Here is a 22,354-nt window from a genome sequence, read left to right as displayed (position 1 = left end):
TAGGAGTGGGATTATTGGGTCATACGGTAAATGTGTGTTTAACTTTGTAGAAAACTGCAAGCTGTTTTCCAAAGTGATGTACTATTTTGCATTCCAGCCAGCAATGTATGAGAGTTCTAGTTGCTCCTTATTCTTACCAACAGTTAGTCATTAGAATTTTTAAAAAATATTAACCATTCTGATAGGTATGTAGTGGTGTCTTATCGTAGGCCTAATTTACACTGCCCTAATGGCTGAGATGTTGAGCGTGTTTTCATGTGCTCATCCTATCTTCTTTGGTGAAATGGCCATTTGACTTTTAATTTTAACGTTTCCTGAGGTACCTCATCAGTGCGATGCTTTCCTGAAGAGTGTGTGTGGGGAGGAGGGGTAGCAAGGGAGAAAGGAAGCAGGAAGAGAGATGGGAAAGAATGTGTGTTGGTCAGGAGCCTTTCCTAATGGCATTTATTTTTGTCACTAAAGTATTTAGGGACTTTTCTTAAATTTTAACTAGACCTTGGAAACAGTAAGCAGGTATAGTAGGAAGAGCAAGGCCTCTGGAACCAAACTTCTGGAATCAAAGCATGAGTCCGTCACTTACTACATGTGTGACCTTGGGCAAGTAACTTGCTTTTTTTGTGCCTTAGTTTCCTCATCACAAAAATAAAGATAGGCTGGGCCGGGCGCGGTGGCTCAAGCCTGTAATCCCAGCACTTTGGGAGGCCGAGACGGGCGGATCACGAGGTCAGGAGATCGAGACCATCCTGGCTAACACGGTGAAACCCCGTCTCTACTAAAAAAATACAAAAAACTAGCCGGGCGAGGTGGCGGGCGCCTGTAGTCCCAGCTACTCGGGAGGCTGAGGCAGGAGAATGGCGTAAACCCGGGAGGTGGAGCTTGCAGTGAGCTGAGATCCGGCCACTGCACTCCAGCCTGGGCAACAGAGCGAGACTCCATCTCAAAAAAAAAATAAAGACAGGCTGGTTGCGATGGCTCATGCCTGTAATCCTAGTACTCTGGGAGGCCTAGGCAGGCGGATCACCCGAGGTTAGCAGTTCGAGACCAGCTTGGGCAACATGGCAAAACCCCTCCTCTAATAAAAATACAAAAAATTAGCCTAGTGTAGTGGCACACGCCTGTAATCCCAGCTACTTGGGAGGCTGAGGCATAAGAATCGCTTGAACCTGGGAGGCGGAGGTTGCAGTGAGCTGACATTGTGCCACTGCACTCCAGCCTGGTTGACAGAGTGAGACTCTGTCTCAAAACAAACGAACAAACAAACAAAAAAACCTACTTCACAGGGTTATGAGGAAGATTAAATATGTTAGCATCTGTAAAGTATTGGGACAATACTTGGCACGTATTAAGCTTTGTATCGGTGTTAACTGTCAGTATTGTTACCCTCACAGTGACCATATTTTTCAGTTGAAAAATTAGGGTTTGTTTTTACATATTTCCAAGTATGAGGGTTGGTTGTCATTTTTCTCTGCCTTAATAATGGAATTTTTAGAATGTTTGAGTGGTTAAGGGAGGCAGCAGAGCAATTTAAAATAGATACCATTCTGGAAAATCTAGCAGACTGTATTAGTCTGTTTTCATGCTGCTGATAAAGAAATGCCTGAGACTGGACAATTTACAAAAGAAAGAGGTTTAACTGGACCCACAGTTCCATGTGACTGGGAAGGCCTCACAATCACAGCAGAAGGCAAGGAGGAGCAAGTCACAGCTTACGTGGATGGTGGCAGGTGAAGAGAGAGCTTGTGCAAAGAAACTCCCATTTTTAAAACCATCAAATTTCGTGAGACCCATTCACTATCATGAGAACATCACAGGAAAGACCCGCCCCTGTGATTCAGTCATCTCCCACCGAGTCCCTCCCACAACACATGGGAATTATGGGAGCTACAAGATGAGATTTGGGTGGGGACACAAAGTCAAACCATATCACAGACCTATTGGATTTAGGCATAATTTTTTATTTTCAATTTAAAAACTGAGGTATGAATATCAAGAACACCTAATACATAATAGTTTAAATGCCCCATTTGTTATACTTTATGGTTGCTTTTGCTTTTATCATTCTTCTTTGGTCTCATCTACTTTTTGGAAAACAAATTATGTATTTACTAGGAATGCTCTTTTTTGATACGATTGATTTAACCTCTTTTTTTCTTTTTTTTTTTTTTTTAAGACATCTACATTAGATTTATAATTCTGAGCCTTACTTGATGATGTACAGAGGAAAATATCTGACACTTCTTATTTCTCTGAGTCTTACTTCTTTTCGGGATTTTTAGGTTGTGGAGATGTTGGAGGTTCCCAATAAACCCACACAACTGTCGTACAAGTACTACTTTATGTCTGTGAATGCTGCAGATCGTGAAGACAGTCCTGCAATGGCATTGCTGCTGCAGCAGTTCAAGGAAAACATCCAGGACTTGGTTTTTCGTACAAAAACCGGGAAACAGACCAGAACCAATGCCAAGCGCAAGGTATGATTCCATATGAAAATGATCACAGAATTTGTGTGTGTTAACTTGGTTGTGTTCTTTACTCATTTTTAATATGAGAAAGAACTAAGATACGGTTTTTAAGAGACGAGGCAGCAATAAGGCTTAAGTAACAATTGTCTACATTTTCTTGAAAATGCTTCTGTTTTAATTAAATAATTGTCCACCATTTTCCATGAGATAACTTGTTAAACACAAAATATTTACTAATAAATTACCAGTGTTTAGGTCAGTATTTACTCAGTAAATACAATAACATTTGTTTTGGTTAACCCTGAGCTTTCTTCCAGTATTTTAACTATCTTAATGAATTGCATCACATGTACTTTTTTTTTTTTTTTTTACCTGTTTGTGTTCTTTACTTAAATTCTAGTTGTCTGATGATCCATGTCCAGTAGAATCCAAGAAAACAAAACGATCAGGAGAAATGTGTGCCTTCAATAAAGTTTTAGCTCACTTTGTCGCTATGTGTGATACAAATATGCCATTTGTAGGACTTCGGTTGGAGGTAATTTTTTTTGGAACAGTTCTGAATACCCCAAATGAAAGAGTAGTTTTTAAAATGTGTTGCTCAGGGTATATATAGATTCCACTAGGAAAAGCAGAGTGTTTGTGATCCTGTTCATTTTGGGAGGAGTGGCAGGGTTACAATCATAGCATCTTATGGTATACATGTAAAACATGGCTTGAATTATTTCATCTCTCTGATTCCAGATTCTGGGTCTTCTGCTCTTTATGGAAATTGAATGTAAATTTTTCCCAGTTTAAAAAAAGGTGGACAGGGCTGGGCACGGTGGCTCACACCGAGCACTTTGGGAGGCCGAGGCGGGTGGATCACTTGAGATCAGGAGTTTGAGTCCAGCCTGGCCAACATGGTAAAACCCCGTCTCTACTAAAAATGCAAAAATTATCGGGGTGTGGTGGCACATGCCTGTAATCCCAGCTACTTGGGAGGCTGAAGCAAGAGAACTGCTTGAACCCGGGAGGTATAGGTTGCAGTGAGCCAAGATTGCACCACTGTACTCCAGCCTGGGCAACAGAGCAAGACTCTGTCTCGAAAAAAAAAAAAAAAGGATGAAAGAAAAAGTGGACAGGCTGAGTGCAGTGGCTGATGCCTATAATCCCAGCACTTTGAGAGGCCAAGGTGGAAGGATTGCTTGAGCTCAGGAGTTCGAGACCAGCCTGGGCAACATAGCAAGACCTCGTCTCTATTAAAAAAATTAAAGAAAGAAAAACAAGTGGACAGTTTTTAAGAATTAACATTTTACTTTTATACCTCTTAGTAGGAGCATTGTTTAAGCCTATTAGAGATGGTTAGTTGATAGCTGGGTGGCTTATTTTTGAGTTGGTAAAGCTATGTATATTGCTTAAGCCCTAGTAAAACTGGGATCCTTTCTAAGAAGCAGATCAGAAAGAATATTAAACCAAATTTTTACTTTTCTCACATGGGAGAAGCAATAGATTTATGCAGAATTAGTGCCTTTAAAGAATACGCAGTTGTGATATCCAATGTAATCCTCAAACGTGAAAGGGAGGTAACAGACCTGCATTTTTTGTATTTCCAAAAAGGAGTTTGGCCAAGGATGGGTAGCCGCTCAAAAGTGATACACTAAAACCCCAGTTATTTCCTTGTAGTTTAAAGTTTTATGTTTTGTAAGAATCCCCTCCTCTGTAAGTTATTGTGAATGAAGGAGAGACCTGGAAATGTGGAAATGGACTTTTTCAGCTGGGCTGATGATGATGGCCTTGGGAAGATTTGTTGAAAATAGCTTTCATGCTTTAGAACAGGGATTGGGAAACTTTTTCTGTAAAGAGCCAAATATAAACATTTTAGACTTTGTGGGTCAAGTGGTCTCTGTTATAGCTATTCAAATCTGCTGTTGCAGTGTGAACCAGCCAGAGCTGATATTTAAACAAATGAGCATGGCTGTGTTATGGTAAAACTTCATTTACAAAAACAGGCAGTGGGCCAGGCGCTGTGGCTCATGCCTGTAGTCCCAGCACTTTGGGAGGCCGAGGTGGGCAGATCACCTGAGGTCAGGAATTTGAGACCAACCTGGCCAACATGGTGAAACCCCGTCTCTGCTAAAAATACAAAACTTAGTTGGGCATGGTAGCGGGGGCCTGTAATCCCAGCTACTCGGGAGGCTGAGGCAGGAGAATCGCTTGAACCTGGGAGGCGGAGGTTGCAGTGAGCCGAGATCACGCCACTGCACTCCAGCCTGGGCGACAGAGAGAGACTTCTTCTCAAAACAAACAAACAAACAAACAAACAAACAAACAGAAAATCTAGGCATTGGGCTGGATTTGGCTCATGAGCTGTTGTTTGCCAACCCCTGCTTTACAGGACTTTGGGATCTGCAGGCAGAGGATAAGGTGTGAAATTGTAAAGAGCCCAGAGAGAAACCCAAGCCTAGAAACAGGCACCTAAAATAAATACTCTTGTCCTTGATTACCCAGCTCCTAGAACTGTGAGCTTGATGAATGTCCTCTTATCTGGATACTGGCCTTAGCTCCTAAACTGTAGTGTGTCTATGTTTCCTATGTAATTGACTGTATTCTTGGACTCTTTTATTGTGTTATTTGGATTGATTATATGAATGTCATTCAGTTAACTACCTTTGCAGTGGGAAGGGAAGATGGATATATGGTGCTGGGGCAAAGCAGTGCATTTATATCCTCTCTTCCCTACCCACAGGCCAGAATTTGCAAAAATGTGCGTCTTTGTAGGCCTACGTAGGTTAATGACTGTAGACATACGTCCTCTCTTTCTACCTTCTCTGTATTATACTTGCTGCACATATGGGACACAGATGAACATTCTATAGTGCTCTATTGAACTCAAACTCTTAAAAACTTATCTACTTTTTATTCTCAGTGAACATTCTAGCTATGTTAAACATAAAAGCAAGCACATTTTCTACTTAAAGTAATTTAGGCTGAGATGTGAATAACTAAAACTAAATCTAATCTTATAAGAGATGTTTATATATCTTTTTTTTTTCTTTTTAAATGGAGTTTCACTCTTGTCACTCAGGCTGGAGTGCAATGGCGTGATCTCGACTCACTGCAACCTCAGTCTCCCCGATTCAAGCGATTCTCCTGCCTCAGCCTCCCAAGTAGCTGGGAATACAGGCATGTGCCACCACACCTGGCTAATTTTTGTATTAGTAGAGATGGGGTTTCACCATGTTGGCTAGGCTCGTCTTGAACTCCTGACCTCAGGTGATCCGACCGCCTCGGCCTCACAAAGAGCTGGGATTACAGGTGTGAACCACCGCACCCAGCCGGATGTTTATATATCTGATTGGTAGAATAGCAGCAACATTTTTGAGCTGGCCCACACTTCATTTCCTTTTGAATCTGAACCCCTACTTCCTATCTGGTAGCAACTATTTTTCTAAACCTTTCCCTTTCCCAGGCCCAAAGAGCAGGGCTCACTTAAATACTTGGAACTTCCTTAAATCCTTTCCAGAACATGGTAGATATAAATAGTCTGTCATGCAAGACCTGGGAATATCTGCCAAAGGCAAGCATTTCTTTAGATCAGATGACTTTCTGGCATACTGTAATTACTTGCAGTCCCATGGATAGGGTTTCAGGCACTCTCTCTGCATTTATCTTTTTAATTTGCTTTCTGAATCCTTTAATTGGGAAAGAGATGTCATTGGGTAAATGCACAAATTGGAAATCTTTTCTTGGGTTTCACATAGGAAGTAGTTTAATTCTTAAAAATATATTTCAGAAAAGCTGTGAACTAAAAAATATTGTTTAGAAATAAGTTATGACAGTGACTCAAACATTGTTTTGAACAAACAGAATAGAATTACACGAGAAAACCATTCTTATTTTGTAGTGGCCTCTTGAACTACTAAAATTGATTCTAGATTACTTTTGGCTCACTGCAAAAATTAGACTAATCTCCTGAATTTTGAATATTTGCCACTTGTGGAGGTGTTTCTTAAACTAGATGCGCTGGGACAGCTTTGAGTTCCACTGGACTTCGTATAGTTTCCCAGGAAATCTAATGATGGGGATAATACTCATGCCTAATACGTTGTAACTTGGGGAAAGAATGACCCTATAACGTGCCACAAGAATAGAGACTGTAGTACTTAGAAATGGTAGTTGTTTTTGTAAAATTGGTGGTCTGATATAATTCTGTTTTTCTCTTTCTAGTTGTCCAATCTGGAGATTCCACATCAAGGAGTGCAAGTGGAAGGTGATGGCTTCAGCCATGCAATTCGCTTATTAAAGTAAGCCCCTGTCATGTGTTTCACTTGGTGCCATATGTTGCAGTCACACTCTGAAAGCTGCTTCTCTTTCATGAGACAACATAAAGCAGTGTTCAGAACCTGTGGGTGTTGTGGATTTCTGCATAGAGTTACTAGGGTCTGGGGGAAGATTCCCTTTAATCTATGGAGTGGCAATCCAGCATCACTTGGTTTTGTTTTTTTTGTTTTGTTTTGTTTTGTTTGTTTGTTTGTTTGTTTTGAGACAGAGTCTCGTTCTTTTGCTCAGGTTGACTGGAGTGCAGTGACACGATCTTGGCTCACTGCAACCTCCCAACCTCCGCCTCCTAGGTTCAAGCGATTCTTATGCCTCAGTCTCCCGAGTAGCTGGGTCTACAGGCTCACACCACCATGCCCGGCTAATTTTTGTGTATTTTTAGTAGAGACAGGGTTTTGCCATGTTGGCCAGGCTGGTCTCGAACTCCTGGCCTCAAGTGATCTACCCGCCTTGGCCTCCCAAAGTGCTGGGATTACAGGCATAAGCCACCGCACCTGGCCTCACTTGGTATTTTTGGATGTCTTTTCATTCAGCAGATATAGAGTGTGACTGTGTGTCAGGCTTGAATTCTGACATCCCCTCAGAATGCTGTGGGTTCATAAAGCAGAGGAATATGGGCTAGTTCAGAAGTCAGGAAGGGTATCCCTGAGGAGGTACCAGTTGTACTTGGACTGAAGGAAAAGTGAGAATAAGAGGAAAGTGGGGCAGAGGTAGTGGGAAGTCCTAACCAGAGGCATAACTGCTAATGTGAAGGCTTGGAGGGAAGAGAGAGCTTGGCATTTTTGTGCTGAAAGGAGTTCGGCATGGCAGGAGATGGGAGAAATGAGGCTGGAAATGTAAGCAGGAATCGGTCAGATCCTTTAGGCCTATGTAAATGTCCTTCAACAATTTAGGTTTTATCCTAATGACACCAAGAAGCTATCAGATGATTTTAAGCTAAAACTGACATCATTAGATAGGTGTTTTTGAAAGCTCAACCTGATAGCAATATGGAGAATAAATTGAAGGGGAACAAGACTAAAGTAATGAAACCAGTTGGTGAAATGGTTCACATTAGAGTTGTTGGTAGCTCAGAGCAGGGTACATTCCACAAGGAGTTAGGAGAGAAAGTATTCACGAGTTATGATTAGATTGGTGTTGAAGGTGAGAAAGAGGGGAAAGTGGCAAAGATGATTCTTGGTTTTATCTTGGGCAAATGATGGATGGTGGCAGTGTTTTCTGAGATAAAGGACACCAAAGATGTGAGTTTGAACGGACTTTGCTAAGTTTAAGGTGCCTGAATACCCTTTGGGCATGTGTTTCAAGCTTAGGTAACAGATCTGGGAAGGAGAAGTAGATAAAGTCATCACCATGGTGATAGTAATTGAGCTGGGGTAGTAAATTAGATCACCAGGAAAGAGTATACAGGAAATGGGCATAGGGCTTAGTTCTAATGGACAAAGGACGAGGAGCCAAAGGATGCTTAGAAGTAAAGCTAATGTGGTACATGTGCTTTATAAAGTGACCCAGTATGTACTTGCAAAGCCAGAATACTATCTAAGAGATCAACCTTTTTGGTCCAGGAAACAGGTTTCTTTGCAAAGGAGGGGTACGCTTTATTGTTTCCCAGATGTTGCTTAATGATATAAATTATATAAGCAATTTTTATTTATTGAATTCCTCTGTCTGCTAAGACGTAGCAGCTCTGCAATTTGAGCAATGGGGCTTTACCATTTGTTATACAGGAATCTGTTTCTGTGGAAGGTAGAGCTAGCAAATAGTGTCACATGACCCATGTGTCATTAGTGCTCCCTTTAGATACTACAGAATTGAAGAACTAGAATAGTTCCTCTTCCTGGCTATCTTAACACTATTTCTACAAAAACATTTTCAGGAGAGAGAAAACTAGTCTTATAATGGAAATCAGTAGGAAAATGCAATACTTTCAATTGTGTTTGGTTTTGAATTGCTTTGCCTTGAATATAGGTTATTTTTTTTTCTTTTTACTCTTCTTGGCACCTGTAGATAAGTTGATAATTTGCATAATATCTTGTTCTTGGCATTTTTACAAGAGAAATTTCAGTCTCCTTTCTTCTTGAACTCAAGGGAATGCATAAGAGTCCTACCTAGGAAGGAAGTACTTTATATTTTTTTAGCTTCATTTTATAATAACTCTAAAAGTCTTTAATCCTGGCTTTTGTTTTATTTTAAAATGTAAAGGAAAATATACATAAATGGATATGTTAAAGATAACTGTTTGTCCAGTAAGTGCTGTCCATTGTTGGAGTAGGGTATAGAAGTGAAGAAGGAAAAAAGTAAATAATAAATGTCTCAACATGATTTTATTAAAATCCTATATAGACCTAATTAGTATGGAATTGGACTCAGGCATTTACTCTTCAGAAACTCTTATAACAAGCTTTTAGTCCTGGATATATTAATATTGAATATGAATATGAGTTGATACTTCAAAGCTTTAAAATTGGCACACTTTCCTTCTCTTTGCCAAAAATACATTCCGTTCTTGTTCTACTTTATCTCCTTGAAAATGTGTTGAGCAAGCCTCCTTGATGCATCTCTGCAATCATAGTATCAAATGTATCATGGTAAACTTCTTCAGTTGCTATGGTTCATGGACCTATTGCCTTGTGCAAATTCAAGAGCCTTGATCCTATAACCCAAATCAGGCTTGGGACACAAGTTTTGAGAGAGTGGCATGCTCATGGTGCCTAGTTTTGAACACTTCAGCAAACTTCCCACCTTCTCGTTGAACTCATGTCACAGTCATGCGCAGTGGTAAAGGTCCTCTGGCAACACCCACGAGGGTTTTTCATTTCCTCCATTGTGTTTCTTTGCCTCCTATAGTTTATGCTGATAATGCACAGGCACAGCTCTTTTTTTGCAAGTTGTACGGCCCAGTTTGTCTTCATACATGTGTGCAGTCTTTATAAAAACCTCTTCACTTTCCTTTTAGGCACACTCATGCTGCTTTTGCTGGTACTTTCAGTGATCTCCCTGCTTTTGCACTGCAGGGCCATAGTGGGGTTAATGATGTTTGTAAAAGCCCTCACAACAAAGCTAACACACATCTGCCAGACCATAAAAGACCATAACCTGGCTCCTCAATTTGTTTAATACTGAGAAGTACAGGAGAAAAGTTGGTTAGGAGCAGCCGTGTAAAGCAAACATTTTTGAATTGGTAAAAATTTTCAGATAGGTTAATCCATTGTCCAGAAAATACCTTCCACGGTTCTTAATTTTTGGCTACTATAGTAGTATTTTGCAGTATTTTAAGTTTGTAACAATTTTGTCAGGTTTCCTTTTGGGGAACCTAGTTTTGGGTTTTTTTTTCCCCCCTCACATGATCATGCTGAGAAGATAAAAGTTACAGTTTATTTTTATTCATTCTGTTCCATTCATAACCTTAAAAGCAAGTAACTATTTTACGGGTGCCTTGAGGTAGAGCTCATTGTATCTGCATCACAGATTAAAGTGATATACAATGCACTTTCAGGGTTCCGCTGTCCCTAAGAGCATAAATGGAAAAGAGGCTTAAACTAATGTTAATTCTCACTTGAACACATACTGGCTTCTGTGCTTTCCTTTTCTGACTAGATAGATTTTGTGAAAAACCTGTTTTATTTGAAAGGAAGATAATGTACTGCATTTATATTTTCAAACTTGAGATTTAAAAATCTGTCTGAATTGGCTGCTTTATAACTCCTATGGGGAGGGCTGTGTTGTGAGGGGTAAGGGCAGGCAAGTCATCAGTATACCTGTCAAGTTGAAGAACAGATAAGTAGTGTATGCAATTTCTGTAATAACTACCCAAAATATAGTTGCACAAAATCTTTCTGGTAGTGATAAAAAGTATATAGTATGAAAGATTAACTTTTGAAAAACTTCAAAAGCTGTATATTGAAGAGGAGCTGTGATAGAAGTTTTAATTAGCACATGCAATCTGTTTTTTGCTCTCAAGTTGTTTATTCCAGGTCTGTGGTTCTCCACCCCAGGGCAGTTTTGCCCTGCAGGGGACTTTTGGCAATGTCTGCAGATGTTTTTGATCATTTACTGAGAAGAGGGAGTAGGAAGTGCTACTGGCACCTAGTTGGTAGAGGCCTGGGCTGCACAAAACAGCCCCCTCACCCCGCAACAAAGGATTTTTCAGCCCCAAATGCCAATCCTGCCAAGACCGAGAAACTTTGTTCTAGGTGTTATATTCTGGATTAAGGGGTCTGAACCAAGATTCCATAATTCCAATTATATTTGTTGTTTTTTTGCCTCAATATAGATATTTATTATACCAAATCTGAGAATTAACCACCTTCTGTATGAGGTAAAGGTTATATATAATTAAATAATATCTCATTATTTTATCTCTTACTGAAATTAACTCATAAATAGCTAAAATATATTACCTCATAATGTTTTATGACCAATAAGATAGTTTGTAAAGCTGTAGAAGGAAAATGGATAGGTAGGTATTTTAAGAAACCAAGCTACTACATTCCTCTTGTATATGTGATGTATGTGTGACAATATGTATGTTAAACGAGTTAATACATGTAAAGGTCTATGAAAATAAGGGTTACCGCTACAGAGGAGGAGGTGGCAAAGTGGGGATAATGAACCTGGAATTTTAATGGTTATTCAGTCAGTGACCAAGATTTGGTTTTACTGCAAGGGAGAATTAACATACATGGGGCCAGGCTTGGTGGTGTGCACCTGTAATTCCAGCTACTTGGGAGGCTGAGGTGGGAGGATCGCTCAGGAGTTCAGGGCTAGCCTGGGCAACACAGCAAGACTCCATCTCTTAAAAAACAAAACATATGAATACCTGCTGTGTCAGCCACCATAAGCACTTTCATTTTCTTCGTGAATGACACATAAAGTAATTCTTCATCTCTATTTTGTAATTGGGAAATTCAGAGACATTAAATGTGGCTGAGTCAGAGTTAGAATATGGGTCTCTGACTCCAAAGCCCTTATTTTTTGTACTGTATCATCCTGTCTTCAAAGAGTGGTTTTATAAGGATTTGTTCCCCTTAGCTTTTCCTTGAGGATGTTCTAGGTAGATTTTGTAGAAAACCAGTATTCTTGATTTTCATTCTGTAGAGCTGTAGTCTTTTTTAAAGAACAAAATTATGAATAAAGACAAACATCACTGTTAAAATGAGAGTTCTAATCCATATTGATGTGAATGGAAATGGATTAAATACTATTAATTGCTGTGAATTGCTTCCTACCTTGGCAGAAGGTATCTAGAAGTGGAGTTTGAACTGAAGCTCTAATGTCATACCCTGTCTGTCATTGTGTATATTGTGCTTTGTCGGTGTAAAGTGTATTTCATATACTGTCTTTTATCACCAGAATTCCTCCCTGTAAGGGTATAAGTGAGGAAACCCAAAAGGCTCTGGACCGCTCTCTTCTTGATTGCACTTTCCGATTACAAGGTAGAAATAACCGCACTTGGGTAGCAGAGTTAGTGTTTGCAAATTGTCCACTTAATGGCACTTCTACCAGGGAGCAAGGTGAGATGTTTCACACATTTTGTCTTTGCATATTTCTGGATTTTTTTAGTATCGGTTACTATTAATATTCTCTTTTAATCCTGTAGGCCCATCCCGGCACGTTTACCTGACATATGAAAATCTGTTGTCTGAACCTGTTGGTGGTAGAAAAGTGGTTGAAATGTTTCTTAATGACTGGAATAGCATTGCACGATTATATGAGTGTGTGTTGGAATTTGCACGTTCTCTACCAGGTACATGTAGAGTTAATCTCCTTTTTAAATAAATAATAATAATAAAAAAAAGTCCATACCCTTTTTTTTAACTGAAGAAGTAAAACCTGCATAGTGTTCAAAGCAAAGAAATCAAAAGTATATCTAGTAAAACTTAGGTGTTCCTTTCACTTCAGACTTCAATTTCCTTCCCCTAAAGACAACCACTGTTAAGTTTCTTTTGTTTGCAAAAATTTTACACACAGGTATACCGTATCATAATAATAGTGCTTATTTACTGTGTGCCATACAGTATTATAAACAGTTTGCTTGTGTTAACAAATGAGTTATCTTCACAGTCTTCACAATCACAGTCATGAGGTGAGTATTATTCCTCATTTTACAGAAGAAAATAAGTTGCAGAGACCAAGAACTTTGTATAAAGTCCCATAGCTAGTGGGTGGCAGAGTTGGAATTGGAACCCTTTAACCACTATGCTAGACTGCTTCAGTATGTCTCACCTGCCCTTGCCCCCTTTTGTAGACATGGAAGCATATTATTTATTATGCTGTTACTTTTTTTTAAACTAAGTTACTTAACTAGAGACCTGTCTGGGCATATAATATTGCCAAAATGCCCTCTTATTCAAATTTATATTTTAAAATTTTACATGTATAATATTAATCTCCTTTTTGTTTCCTTCGGTTTAGACATACCTGCTCATCTAAATATTTTCTCAGAAGTTCGTGTTTATAATTACCGAAAACTTATCTTGTGTTATGGAACCACCAAGGGAAGCTCAGTAAGTCTGATTGAAATGCTGAAGTTCCTGTCTTATGAATTTTTTAAAAATCAAGATATAAAAAAACATGAAAATTACCTTAATATAAGTAAGAGCTCAAGTAAAAGTTAGGGATAAAATGGTAAATTTTAAATGCTTGTGGCTATAAATATACTATAATGCTTAACTCTTTAAAATTGAAAACAAAAATAACCTTGTGATATGGGGTATATGATGTTGAAGCAATTTGGACAAGGTAATGTACTGATGGTGTTTGTATTTTTTTCTTCACTGGTTACAGATTTGCTTGGCAGTGTGATTATTGTAAGGAAAATTATGTATGAGTGATTATAACAATATGGGATGTTTTTGCTTTTGGGCACATGAATGTTAGCATTGTTTCATCTTATCTTAATCTTGAAGTATTTCCTGTAATCTGTAGTTCTTTATTTTTTTCCCACCTCACATGTGAAGTCCTAGAAATGTAGTATAAAAATGCAGCCAACTGGTTTCTCTCTAGACTTCTACGTCAAGTAATGTCAGGTTACTTGAGCTTTTTAAAATCTATTAACCAAGTGTATCTGTGTTCAGAGTGGCGCCCTTCCCCTTTATGACAGTGCTCCTTAGTTGATAGTACCAAGAATGTGACTCTTCTTTAGTTCCAGAGAAAAATGAAAAGAAAAACTAATGATAATTTTCAAATAAAGTTGTTTTAGCGCCTTTCTGTTTTATTTAGTAAAAGAGGACTAACACATGGTCAGGGAATGTACTTTCAATATTAACAGCACATCTGGAGTTCGAATCCAGTCTTATTTTATTGCTTGTTTTCCAAAAAAAAAAAATCTCCTTTAGATTTTTGGCATTTTGCCTTACTTTTAACATTTTTTCCCCCTACTTGAATCTGTTACTTTCTCAGTTGCTGAAACATGTAATCTTTTTCATTTAGATTAGTATCCAATGGAATTCAGTCCATCAAAAATTCCACATTTCTTTGGGAACTGTTGGCCCAAACTCAGGTTGCAGTAACTGTCACAATACCATTCTCCATCAGCTTCAAGAAATGTTCAACAAAACACCAAATGTGGTTCAGTTATTACAGGTAATTAAGTTTATTTTCTGTCTAAAAATAAGACTTAGTATGCCAGCCGTGCTGGTTCACACCTATAATCCCAACCCTTTGGGAGGCCGAGGCGAAAGGATTGCTTCTTCTCAGGAGTTCAAGACCAGCTTGGGCAATGTGGCAAAACCCTGTCTCTATAAAAATACAAAAATTAGCCAGGTGTGGCGACGCACGCCTGTAGTCCCAGCTATCTGGGAGGCTGAAGTGGGAGGGTCACCTGAGCCTGGGGAAGTCAAGGCTGCAGTGAGCCGTGATTGTGCCACTGCACTCCAGCCTGGGTGGCAGAATGAGACCCTGTCTTAAAAAACAAACAAACAAATAAACAAAAACAGCATTTAGTGTCTCAGGCAAAACTCTTCAAAAGATCGTGGAGACCTAACTTGTCTTTAATGACTAAGGCTGATAACTTTTGTCTTCTATATCTTGAACACTTCTTTGAGAATTTTCTTTGATGCAATGTGGACCCAGTGATCTAGATTGCATTCTCTTCAAGGGGAAGTTTTATGGAATCTGCCAGTAGGGCGTTGTCTTGTTTTTGACATTTATACACTGAAAATTCTGAGGTTTTAACGTTTGTACAGAAACCGGCTGCTCTCACTGTGTTTATTCCTTTTAGGTACTGTTTGATACTCAGGCTCCATTAAATGCCATCAACAAACTCCCCACTGTGCCCATGTTGGGCTTGACCCAGAGAACCAACACTGCCTACCAGTGCTTCTCTATTCTGCCACAGTCATCCACCCACATCAGACTGGCCTTCAGGAACATGTATTGCATCGATATATACTGCCGGAGTCGAGGTGTTGTGGCAATACGGGATGGTGCCTATAGTCTTTTTGATAACAGCAAATTAGTTGAAGGTTTCTATCCTGCACCAGGACTAAAGGTAACAGACTTTAGTGTTATAACATGAGTAAACATAAAAATTATCTCTGAAATGGTTTCTTTGAGGGGGAAATAATGGGGAAAAGCAACACATTCCTGTTTAAATTTAATATAAGTAGCAGTGTTAATTCATCATCTCTATAACTTCATTCTGAAGGAGCTAGAAGTTCTGATAAAGCGCCGTGCTTATGTGTATGAGATGATTAAAATATTTTTCTTTATATTCTTACCTTCTGATCAGTAGGATGAAGATACTAAAAAGAGTTGTATTTGGTCTTCGGAACTTTAAAAGTAGTTTTTATCATTGATTTTTGAAAAGATTTGGTCATCAATTCTACTGTGATGCTTATTTATTTATTTATTTGTGAGACAGAGTCTCACTTTGTCACCCAGGCTGGAGTGTAGTGGCACGATCTTGGCTCACTGCAATCTCAGCCATGTGGGTTCAAGTGACTCTCCTGCCTCAGCCTCCCCAGTAGCTGAGATTATAGGCATGTGCCACCACACCCGGCTAATTTTTGTATTTTTAGTAGGGATGGGATTTCACTATGTTGGCCAGGCTGGTCTCGAACTCCTGACCTCAGGTGATCCACCTGCCTCAGCCTCCCAAAGTGCTGGGATTACAGGAGTGATGTAATCTGTGCCTGGCCTGATGCATTTTAAAAATGTAAGGTCCTGGACCCTCGCAAAGTGCTAGGATCACAGTAACCTGTGCCTGGCCTGATGCGTTTTAAAAATGTAAGGTCCTGGACTACAACTGCCAGAGTGGTTAACTGATGTGATAGCTCAGTTGTATGTGTTTTTTGTCTGGAGTCAAATAAATCTAAAAGGCTTGATTTGAAAAATAGTCTCCTGTAATTCACTCTTGTCATTTTCTTGCTCCCCAGATGCCCTGTTTTCAATTCTTATATAGCTGATTATCTTGGTATTTATATCTTTATCTCCAAGTGGAATGCCTACATTGCTATTTGTTTACTTTTTGGTTGAGGGCACTATCTGATTCTCACAATGGAAGATGAGCATTCTTTTTTTTTTTTTTTTTGGAGACAGGGTCTTGTTCTGTCCTCCAGGCTGGAGTGCAGTGGCATGATCATGGCTCACTGCAGCCTCAACCACCAGGGCTAAATCCGTCCTCCCACCACCTCAGCTTCCCCAGTAGCAGGGACCACACCCGGATAATTTTTGTATTTTTTGTAGAGATGGGATTTCGTCATGTTGCCCAGGCTTTAGTTGTTATTAAATTCTTTTTTATGTGTGCCTTCCTCCTTCCAGGCTGCTCTCAGTACATAAACACATTTGTCTTTCCTCCTATCTTGGTAACATGGTTAGGTAGCAATTTTGATTAGATTATTTTTCAGCATTTGCACTGTTATGAATATGTTAGCATTGCTGCAACCAAGCTTACTATGATTATTTTTCCTGTCTTGCTCAACATTTTATTTTATTGGGAATATTAATTGGGTCTTTTTTGGTTTCACTTTCTCTGTAGTACCTATCACTAATTAACCTTAAACTCTCTCCTAGTTATGTAACTCCTTTTAGTATGTTCAAACATATCAAGATACCTTATTGATTTCATCTTGAAGAAATCTCTTCAATAGGCCTCTGACCTGCTCCAATTTGAACTGATAGCAGTCTGGGCCTTCTACACAGTGTTCACTTAGGAATCTGCAAAAGGATGAAAGGGGAGATTCCTTTATTTCTCTTTTATGTTGCACGTTGCATGCATTGTGTCGTGGGCCCCTTGTTTTTTTTCTTAGTTTACTTCGTTGTTTTGATTACTGGGAGAAGGTACATGGTGGGTGGAGAGTTAATTTGAAATCATGTATGCCTGAAAGCATCTTTAGTTTACCCTCATCTAACTGAAGTGGCTAGATAAAGAACTCTAGGTTGCAATCATTTTCTGTAAAAATTTTGAAGATACTACTTCATTGTCTCCTAGCTTGCATTGTGACTATTGAGATGTGTAATGAGTTCACACTGTTGAACATTATGTGACTTGACTGGGCTCTTTCAGTCTGAAAACTTACATCCTTTTGCTTTGGGAAATTTCCTTGCACTATTTCTTTGTTCATCTCCGTTGTTTTCTCTGTTAGCTCGTTTGGGTACTCCTAATGTTCTGATGCTAGGCATTGTGGACTTGTCCTCCAATTTTCTTATTTCTTCTGTTTTTTGTTTTTTGTTTTGTCTCTTGTTTCTGGGAGATACCTCACTTTTTTCCTCTTATCCCTCTATGTTTTATTTCTATCAATATTTTATTTTGGCCATTCTGTAAAAATTTTTTTCAAAAGGTCTTTTTTTGTTTCAAAATGTTTGTTTTAAACATTCTATTATATGACAACATTACTTTTTCTTCTTTTTATCCTACATAATCTCTATTTTATTTACCTTGCTTTTGTGTGTGGAGGGGTGTGGTATTGATTTCTTTTATATTAGTGTCTTTCCTCAAATGTTAAGCGATTCTTAACTCCCTGCTCTTATTTAAAGGTAAGACTTATTGACTGTGGTCTTCATTGCAGGATGATCTCCTTGGGCCATTTTTTTGGGAAACTCCTGATATCAGTAGCTTTAGGTCTTTTTGTTGGACTGGTGTGAGTACCAAGACAGGAGTATCCAAATCTTCTATCCAGATGCATAGATGGTATGCATCTGGCTCTCAGTATTGGGAAAGTCAAATGAGAAAACGAGTATTCTCAAATTTATGTAGACTTTGATCCCCATTTTTTATATGGTAGTCCTTCTCTCAATTGATCTTTGGCGTCCCTCAAGTCAGAGATCCTCCTCCAGAGTGGAAGAGATCAACCCAGCTCAGTGAGAATAGCAGAGGATCTGGGAGGGTCTAAGTATCTCTTAGACTTTCACTTAGTCCTTCTGTTATTAGTCCCACTTTTATCCCCACTTGCAGAGGTACCCATATTAGTCCGTTTTCACAATGCTGTAAAGATACTACCCAAGACTGGGTAATTTATAAAGGAAAGAGGTTTAATTGACTCACAGTTTCACAAGCTTAACAGAAAGAATGGCTAAGAGGCCTCAGGAAATGTACAATTGTGGTGGAAGGTAAAGGGGAAGCGCAAGAGCAGGGGAAACTTCTACTTATAAAGCCGTTAGATCTCATGAGAAGTCACTATCACAGCAGCATGGGGGGAACTGTCCCCATAGTCCAATCAATCAGTCCCTCTCTCAACACATGGGGATTACAATTCGATTACAATTCAAGATGAGATTTGGGTGGGGACACAGAGTCAAACCATACCAGTGCCTGATACTGCCAGTTCCAAAGTGTCTCGGGGATCTGGATGGAAATAGTTTGCTTCTTGGTTTTTCCCACAGCTTACTTAGGATACAGCTTTCTCACATTGGATGGTTCTAGTTGCTACTAAACCATCTGCTTTGCAGCCTCCAGGATGTATTGCTGTTTTTTTCTGTTCTTCCATTCTTTTTGTCTTTGTTACTTATTGCTTCAAAATTTTTTTCCAGTAGTTTTAGTGGGGAAAGAATGCAATGTGTGTTGTGAGCCCATCATCTTTAATTAAAAGTAGACTGTCGACTTTTTTTTTTTGAGACAGGGTCTCACTCTGTTGCCCAGGCTGGAGCGCAGTGGTGGGATCACGGCTCACTGCAGCCTCAACTTCCCAGGCTCAAGCAGTCCTCCCATCTTAGCCTCCCTAGTAGCTGGATCCACAGGTGTGCACTGTCATGCCTGGCTGATTTTTGTATTTTTTGTAGAGATGAGGTTTTGCCATTGTTGCCCAGGTTGGTCTCGCAAGGGATCCTCCCACCTCAGCCTCCCAAAGTGCTGGGATTATAGGCATGAGCCACTGTGCTCAGCCCACTTTGGACTTTTAATAGCTCTCTAGTGATTCTGATAAGCTTATGATATATATATATATATATATATATTTGAATACTGGGGATGTAAGAAGTGTTAAAGAGAATCTGTGCTTGAAACACAAACTCTGATAGCCTTGCTCACTTTGACAATATATAAAACAAGGCTGTCCCACTCTTAATGGTTCAAGATTAAATCATGTAATATAAAAAAGGAAAAAATTGGATCATTTCTTACTCAGTTTTCCTTTCATATTTTCTAGTTTAAAAAGTGAGAGCGCTCACTAGCTGGGAATTTTCCAAGTTATGGCCAATATGCTTTTCATTTTTTACCCCCATTTCTGGATTAGAAGTTAATAAGAAAATATTATGATCTGATGGTAAGAGGTGCCAGGATGTACTTCTTTCTTCAACTTTTTGCTCACACAATATTTCTTAGTTGATAGGGCTTTTTTTTTAGATGCTGTTTTTGTTAACTGTTTTCCTCAGTTTCCAGCTTCAAAATTAACAATATTTCTTCTAGGTTGTCCTAGTAATGATCTTCAAGGATCAACATACTATGTTTCTGTTTAAATATTCTAAATAATTTAAAATGTTTTGCTAATAATGTTAGGTAAAATAATCTAATTTTTACCTGTTTATATCTGTAGACGTTCCTGAATATGTTTGTTGACAGCAATCAGGATGCTCGAAGAAGGTCTGTAAATGAGGATGATAATCCCCCTTCTCCTATAGGAGGAGATATGATGGATTCTTTAATATCGCAGCTCCAGCCACCACCCCAGCAACAGGTAATATCTAGCCAAAATTCCAAGTGGTATCACATTTCTGTAACTTCACAGGTTCTATAGGCATCAAAGACAAGGAGGTCCTTGGTGGGCCCGAGATGACCAGGAAATACTTATGAAATAAAGAGTTACAGAAGGAGGTGAGGAGGAGACTTCCAGTGACAAGAAATGAATAGTGTTGGAAACAGCATTAATCTCAGATCATTCACGCACTTAAAATCATGTTATATGATTCCAGGGATGGAAGTATCATCCGCAGGATGTGAGATCTTTGAGAGAGTTTCCTCACCTTGTCTTGAAGGACAGATGCTATTAAAGTAGAGCACAGTGAACTAAATGTCTAGCGATGTTCAGTAGGGACTGCTACAGAGAACAGGTGAACAAATTTTCAGGGTTCTGTCCTCAGACCATTTGGATAAGCCACATTATAGAACCATAAGAGCTTTCAGTTCTGTCCTGTCACCTTCACATGTCTGAGAGTTGAACAGGCCCCTAGGCCAGCCATTGTTCTCTCACAGGCCCTCCTGAAATAGAAGGTGAACAGTGATCATTTAGCCCTTCAACAGTCCTGTGTGACTCCCTAGTCTGGAAAATCCTCATTGGGGCTGTAGACTCTGGGCTGGAATCTTTAGGGGCTCCATTTTTAGTTGTATATGAGCACACAGCCTCTAGGCAAGGCTCTTTGGCACATCCTTTAGTTTTGGTTTACAAAATAGCTCACTGCTTCTCACCCAGAAGCTTTCATGAATAGCATTGCTTGAAACCAGCATTGTGCAGAGAATCCTCTTAGCTTATTTTATTGCTTAGCTTCTGGTCTGGCTACTTAGTGACTACAACTTTCCAGTGCTTAAATCTTTGAAAAAATACTAGATTCTTACTAGAAGGAGGGTTTTGTGGAAGCTCTATTGTTCCTGGCAGCTGTTTAGGGTTACTTGCCTTCTCACTGTTTCCCTTCTTGGCCTTCATGTAGAACAGGGAAGCTCAGTAAAGGCCTATGCGAATGTCTCTGTGTAGCCAAGGTGCCGCGCTCTTGTGACAGACATTGACTCAGATGAGATACTAGCCCTCCGAGGATGCTGGGCCACCATGGGAGAGAAGTACCTTGGCCCAGCGGATATCAGAGCAGCTTTTTTCTTGTGGAAGCCACTTTCTTATATTTTTGATTTTTCCTGTACCTGATATGGAGCAGGGAATGAGCCACATCCTTTGGGGGAAAGAAGTAACTGAGATGGGCTGTCTCATGACCATGGCTGTAGCAGGGCCAATGTTATAAGGGGAATGGAGGGAGAATGTGGTCCATTATTCTCTCTGTCTCCCAAGATAAGTTGTTCATTGGCCCCTCTATGATTTTTTTTTTTTTTTTTGAGATGAAGTTTTGTTCTTGTTGCCCAGTCTGGAGTGCAGTGGTGTGATCTCAGCTCACCGCAACCTCCGCCTCCCAGGTTCAAGTGATTCTCCTACCTCAGCCTCCTGAGTAGCTGGCACTACAGGCACGCACCACCATACCCGGCTGATATTGTATTTTTAGTAGAGGGGGGGTTTCTCCACGTTGGTCAGTCTGGTCTCAAACTCCCGACCTCAGGTGATCTGCCCGCCTTGGCCTCCCAAAGTGCTGTTGTTACTGAAAAAAATCATAATTTGACATAGTGAGAGCCTGCAGCGCTAGTTTATTAGATATTCTGATTTGGCTAAGAGCTCTATACACCCAGTAGCATTTCATACTGAACATGAGATTTCTAACTAGGAAAATAGTTGCAAGCTAAGGCAGAAGGATTAGATGTGGGTAGATTGGCCAAAGGTTAGGATATTCTAGAAAACTTAGAATGATTTGTCACTTTGGGAAAACTTGAGGAATTTTCTGCTTTTTCTTGCTCTGTATTCAACCTGTAGGTAGAGCCTTTTTGTTTGTTTTGTTTTTAAGTTAAAAAGTTTGACACTTAATACCAAGTCAGAATCCTTTTAAGAGAATATTCATCTGCCATGGTTAAATGTCTTTAGTCGGTGGCTTTGGCTTTATGTACTCGTAAAGATTGAGCCTTTTATTGAGCAGTTTCAGTTTTCAGTTTTTTTCTGCTTATCAGGTATCTGTGCTATGCTTCTATTTGTAAACTGTTCATCTCCCTGATAAGACAGTTGTGAGAAAAAAATGTTCATAAAGGGATTCATGTACATTTTACTTGATGTTAGCAGGTAGCTTTTCTTCTTTTATGTAAAATGCTGTTTTAGTGTATAAGCTAGTCCATGAGAAAGGAAAGGAAGAAAATATAAAAGTTTATTAATATCATAGTTTTAATTAACAAGTTAGTATGGCTTACATCTCCAAACATAAAGGTACATTCTACATTATTGGATAAAACAGTATGGGCAAATACATGATTTTGTAGCTTATGAGTTAGCCTGAATTCTATAATTTCTTTAAGATAGCTTAGAAAGAATCAATAAAAAAAAAAAAAGACAATCTGGTTTTAA

At 39.3% G+C, this 22,354-nt stretch overlaps 1 protein-coding gene across 4 annotated transcripts in view; it reads left to right on the top strand.

Moving 5' to 3' along the window:
* The window catches only part of MED14 (mediator complex subunit 14), an 87,079-nt gene that overhangs the window by 41,657 nt on the left and 23,068 nt on the right, over positions 1 to 22,354 (top strand). For all 4 annotated transcript variants that reach the window (XM_010363186.2, XM_030933689.1, XM_030933690.1 and 1 more), the window contains exons 14-22: positions 2,277 to 2,471; positions 2,863 to 2,997; positions 6,669 to 6,745; positions 12,129 to 12,289; positions 12,376 to 12,522; positions 13,191 to 13,282; positions 14,208 to 14,360; positions 14,998 to 15,267; positions 19,748 to 19,888. In XM_010363186.2, the coding sequence (XP_010361488.2) occupies positions 2,277 to 2,471; positions 2,863 to 2,997; positions 6,669 to 6,745; positions 12,129 to 12,289; positions 12,376 to 12,522; positions 13,191 to 13,282; positions 14,208 to 14,360; positions 14,998 to 15,267; positions 19,748 to 19,888 (1,371 nt within the window). The remainder of the gene's footprint in view (positions 1 to 2,276; positions 2,472 to 2,862; positions 2,998 to 6,668; positions 6,746 to 12,128; positions 12,290 to 12,375; positions 12,523 to 13,190; positions 13,283 to 14,207; positions 14,361 to 14,997; positions 15,268 to 19,747; positions 19,889 to 22,354) is intronic.

Source organism: Rhinopithecus roxellana, chromosome 7 (assembly GCF_007565055.1).
Source record: "Rhinopithecus roxellana isolate Shanxi Qingling chromosome 7, ASM756505v1, whole genome shotgun sequence".
Classification (NCBI taxonomy): domain Eukaryota; kingdom Metazoa; phylum Chordata; class Mammalia; order Primates; family Cercopithecidae; genus Rhinopithecus; species Rhinopithecus roxellana.
This window is presented reverse-complemented; position numbering and strand designations above follow the sequence as displayed.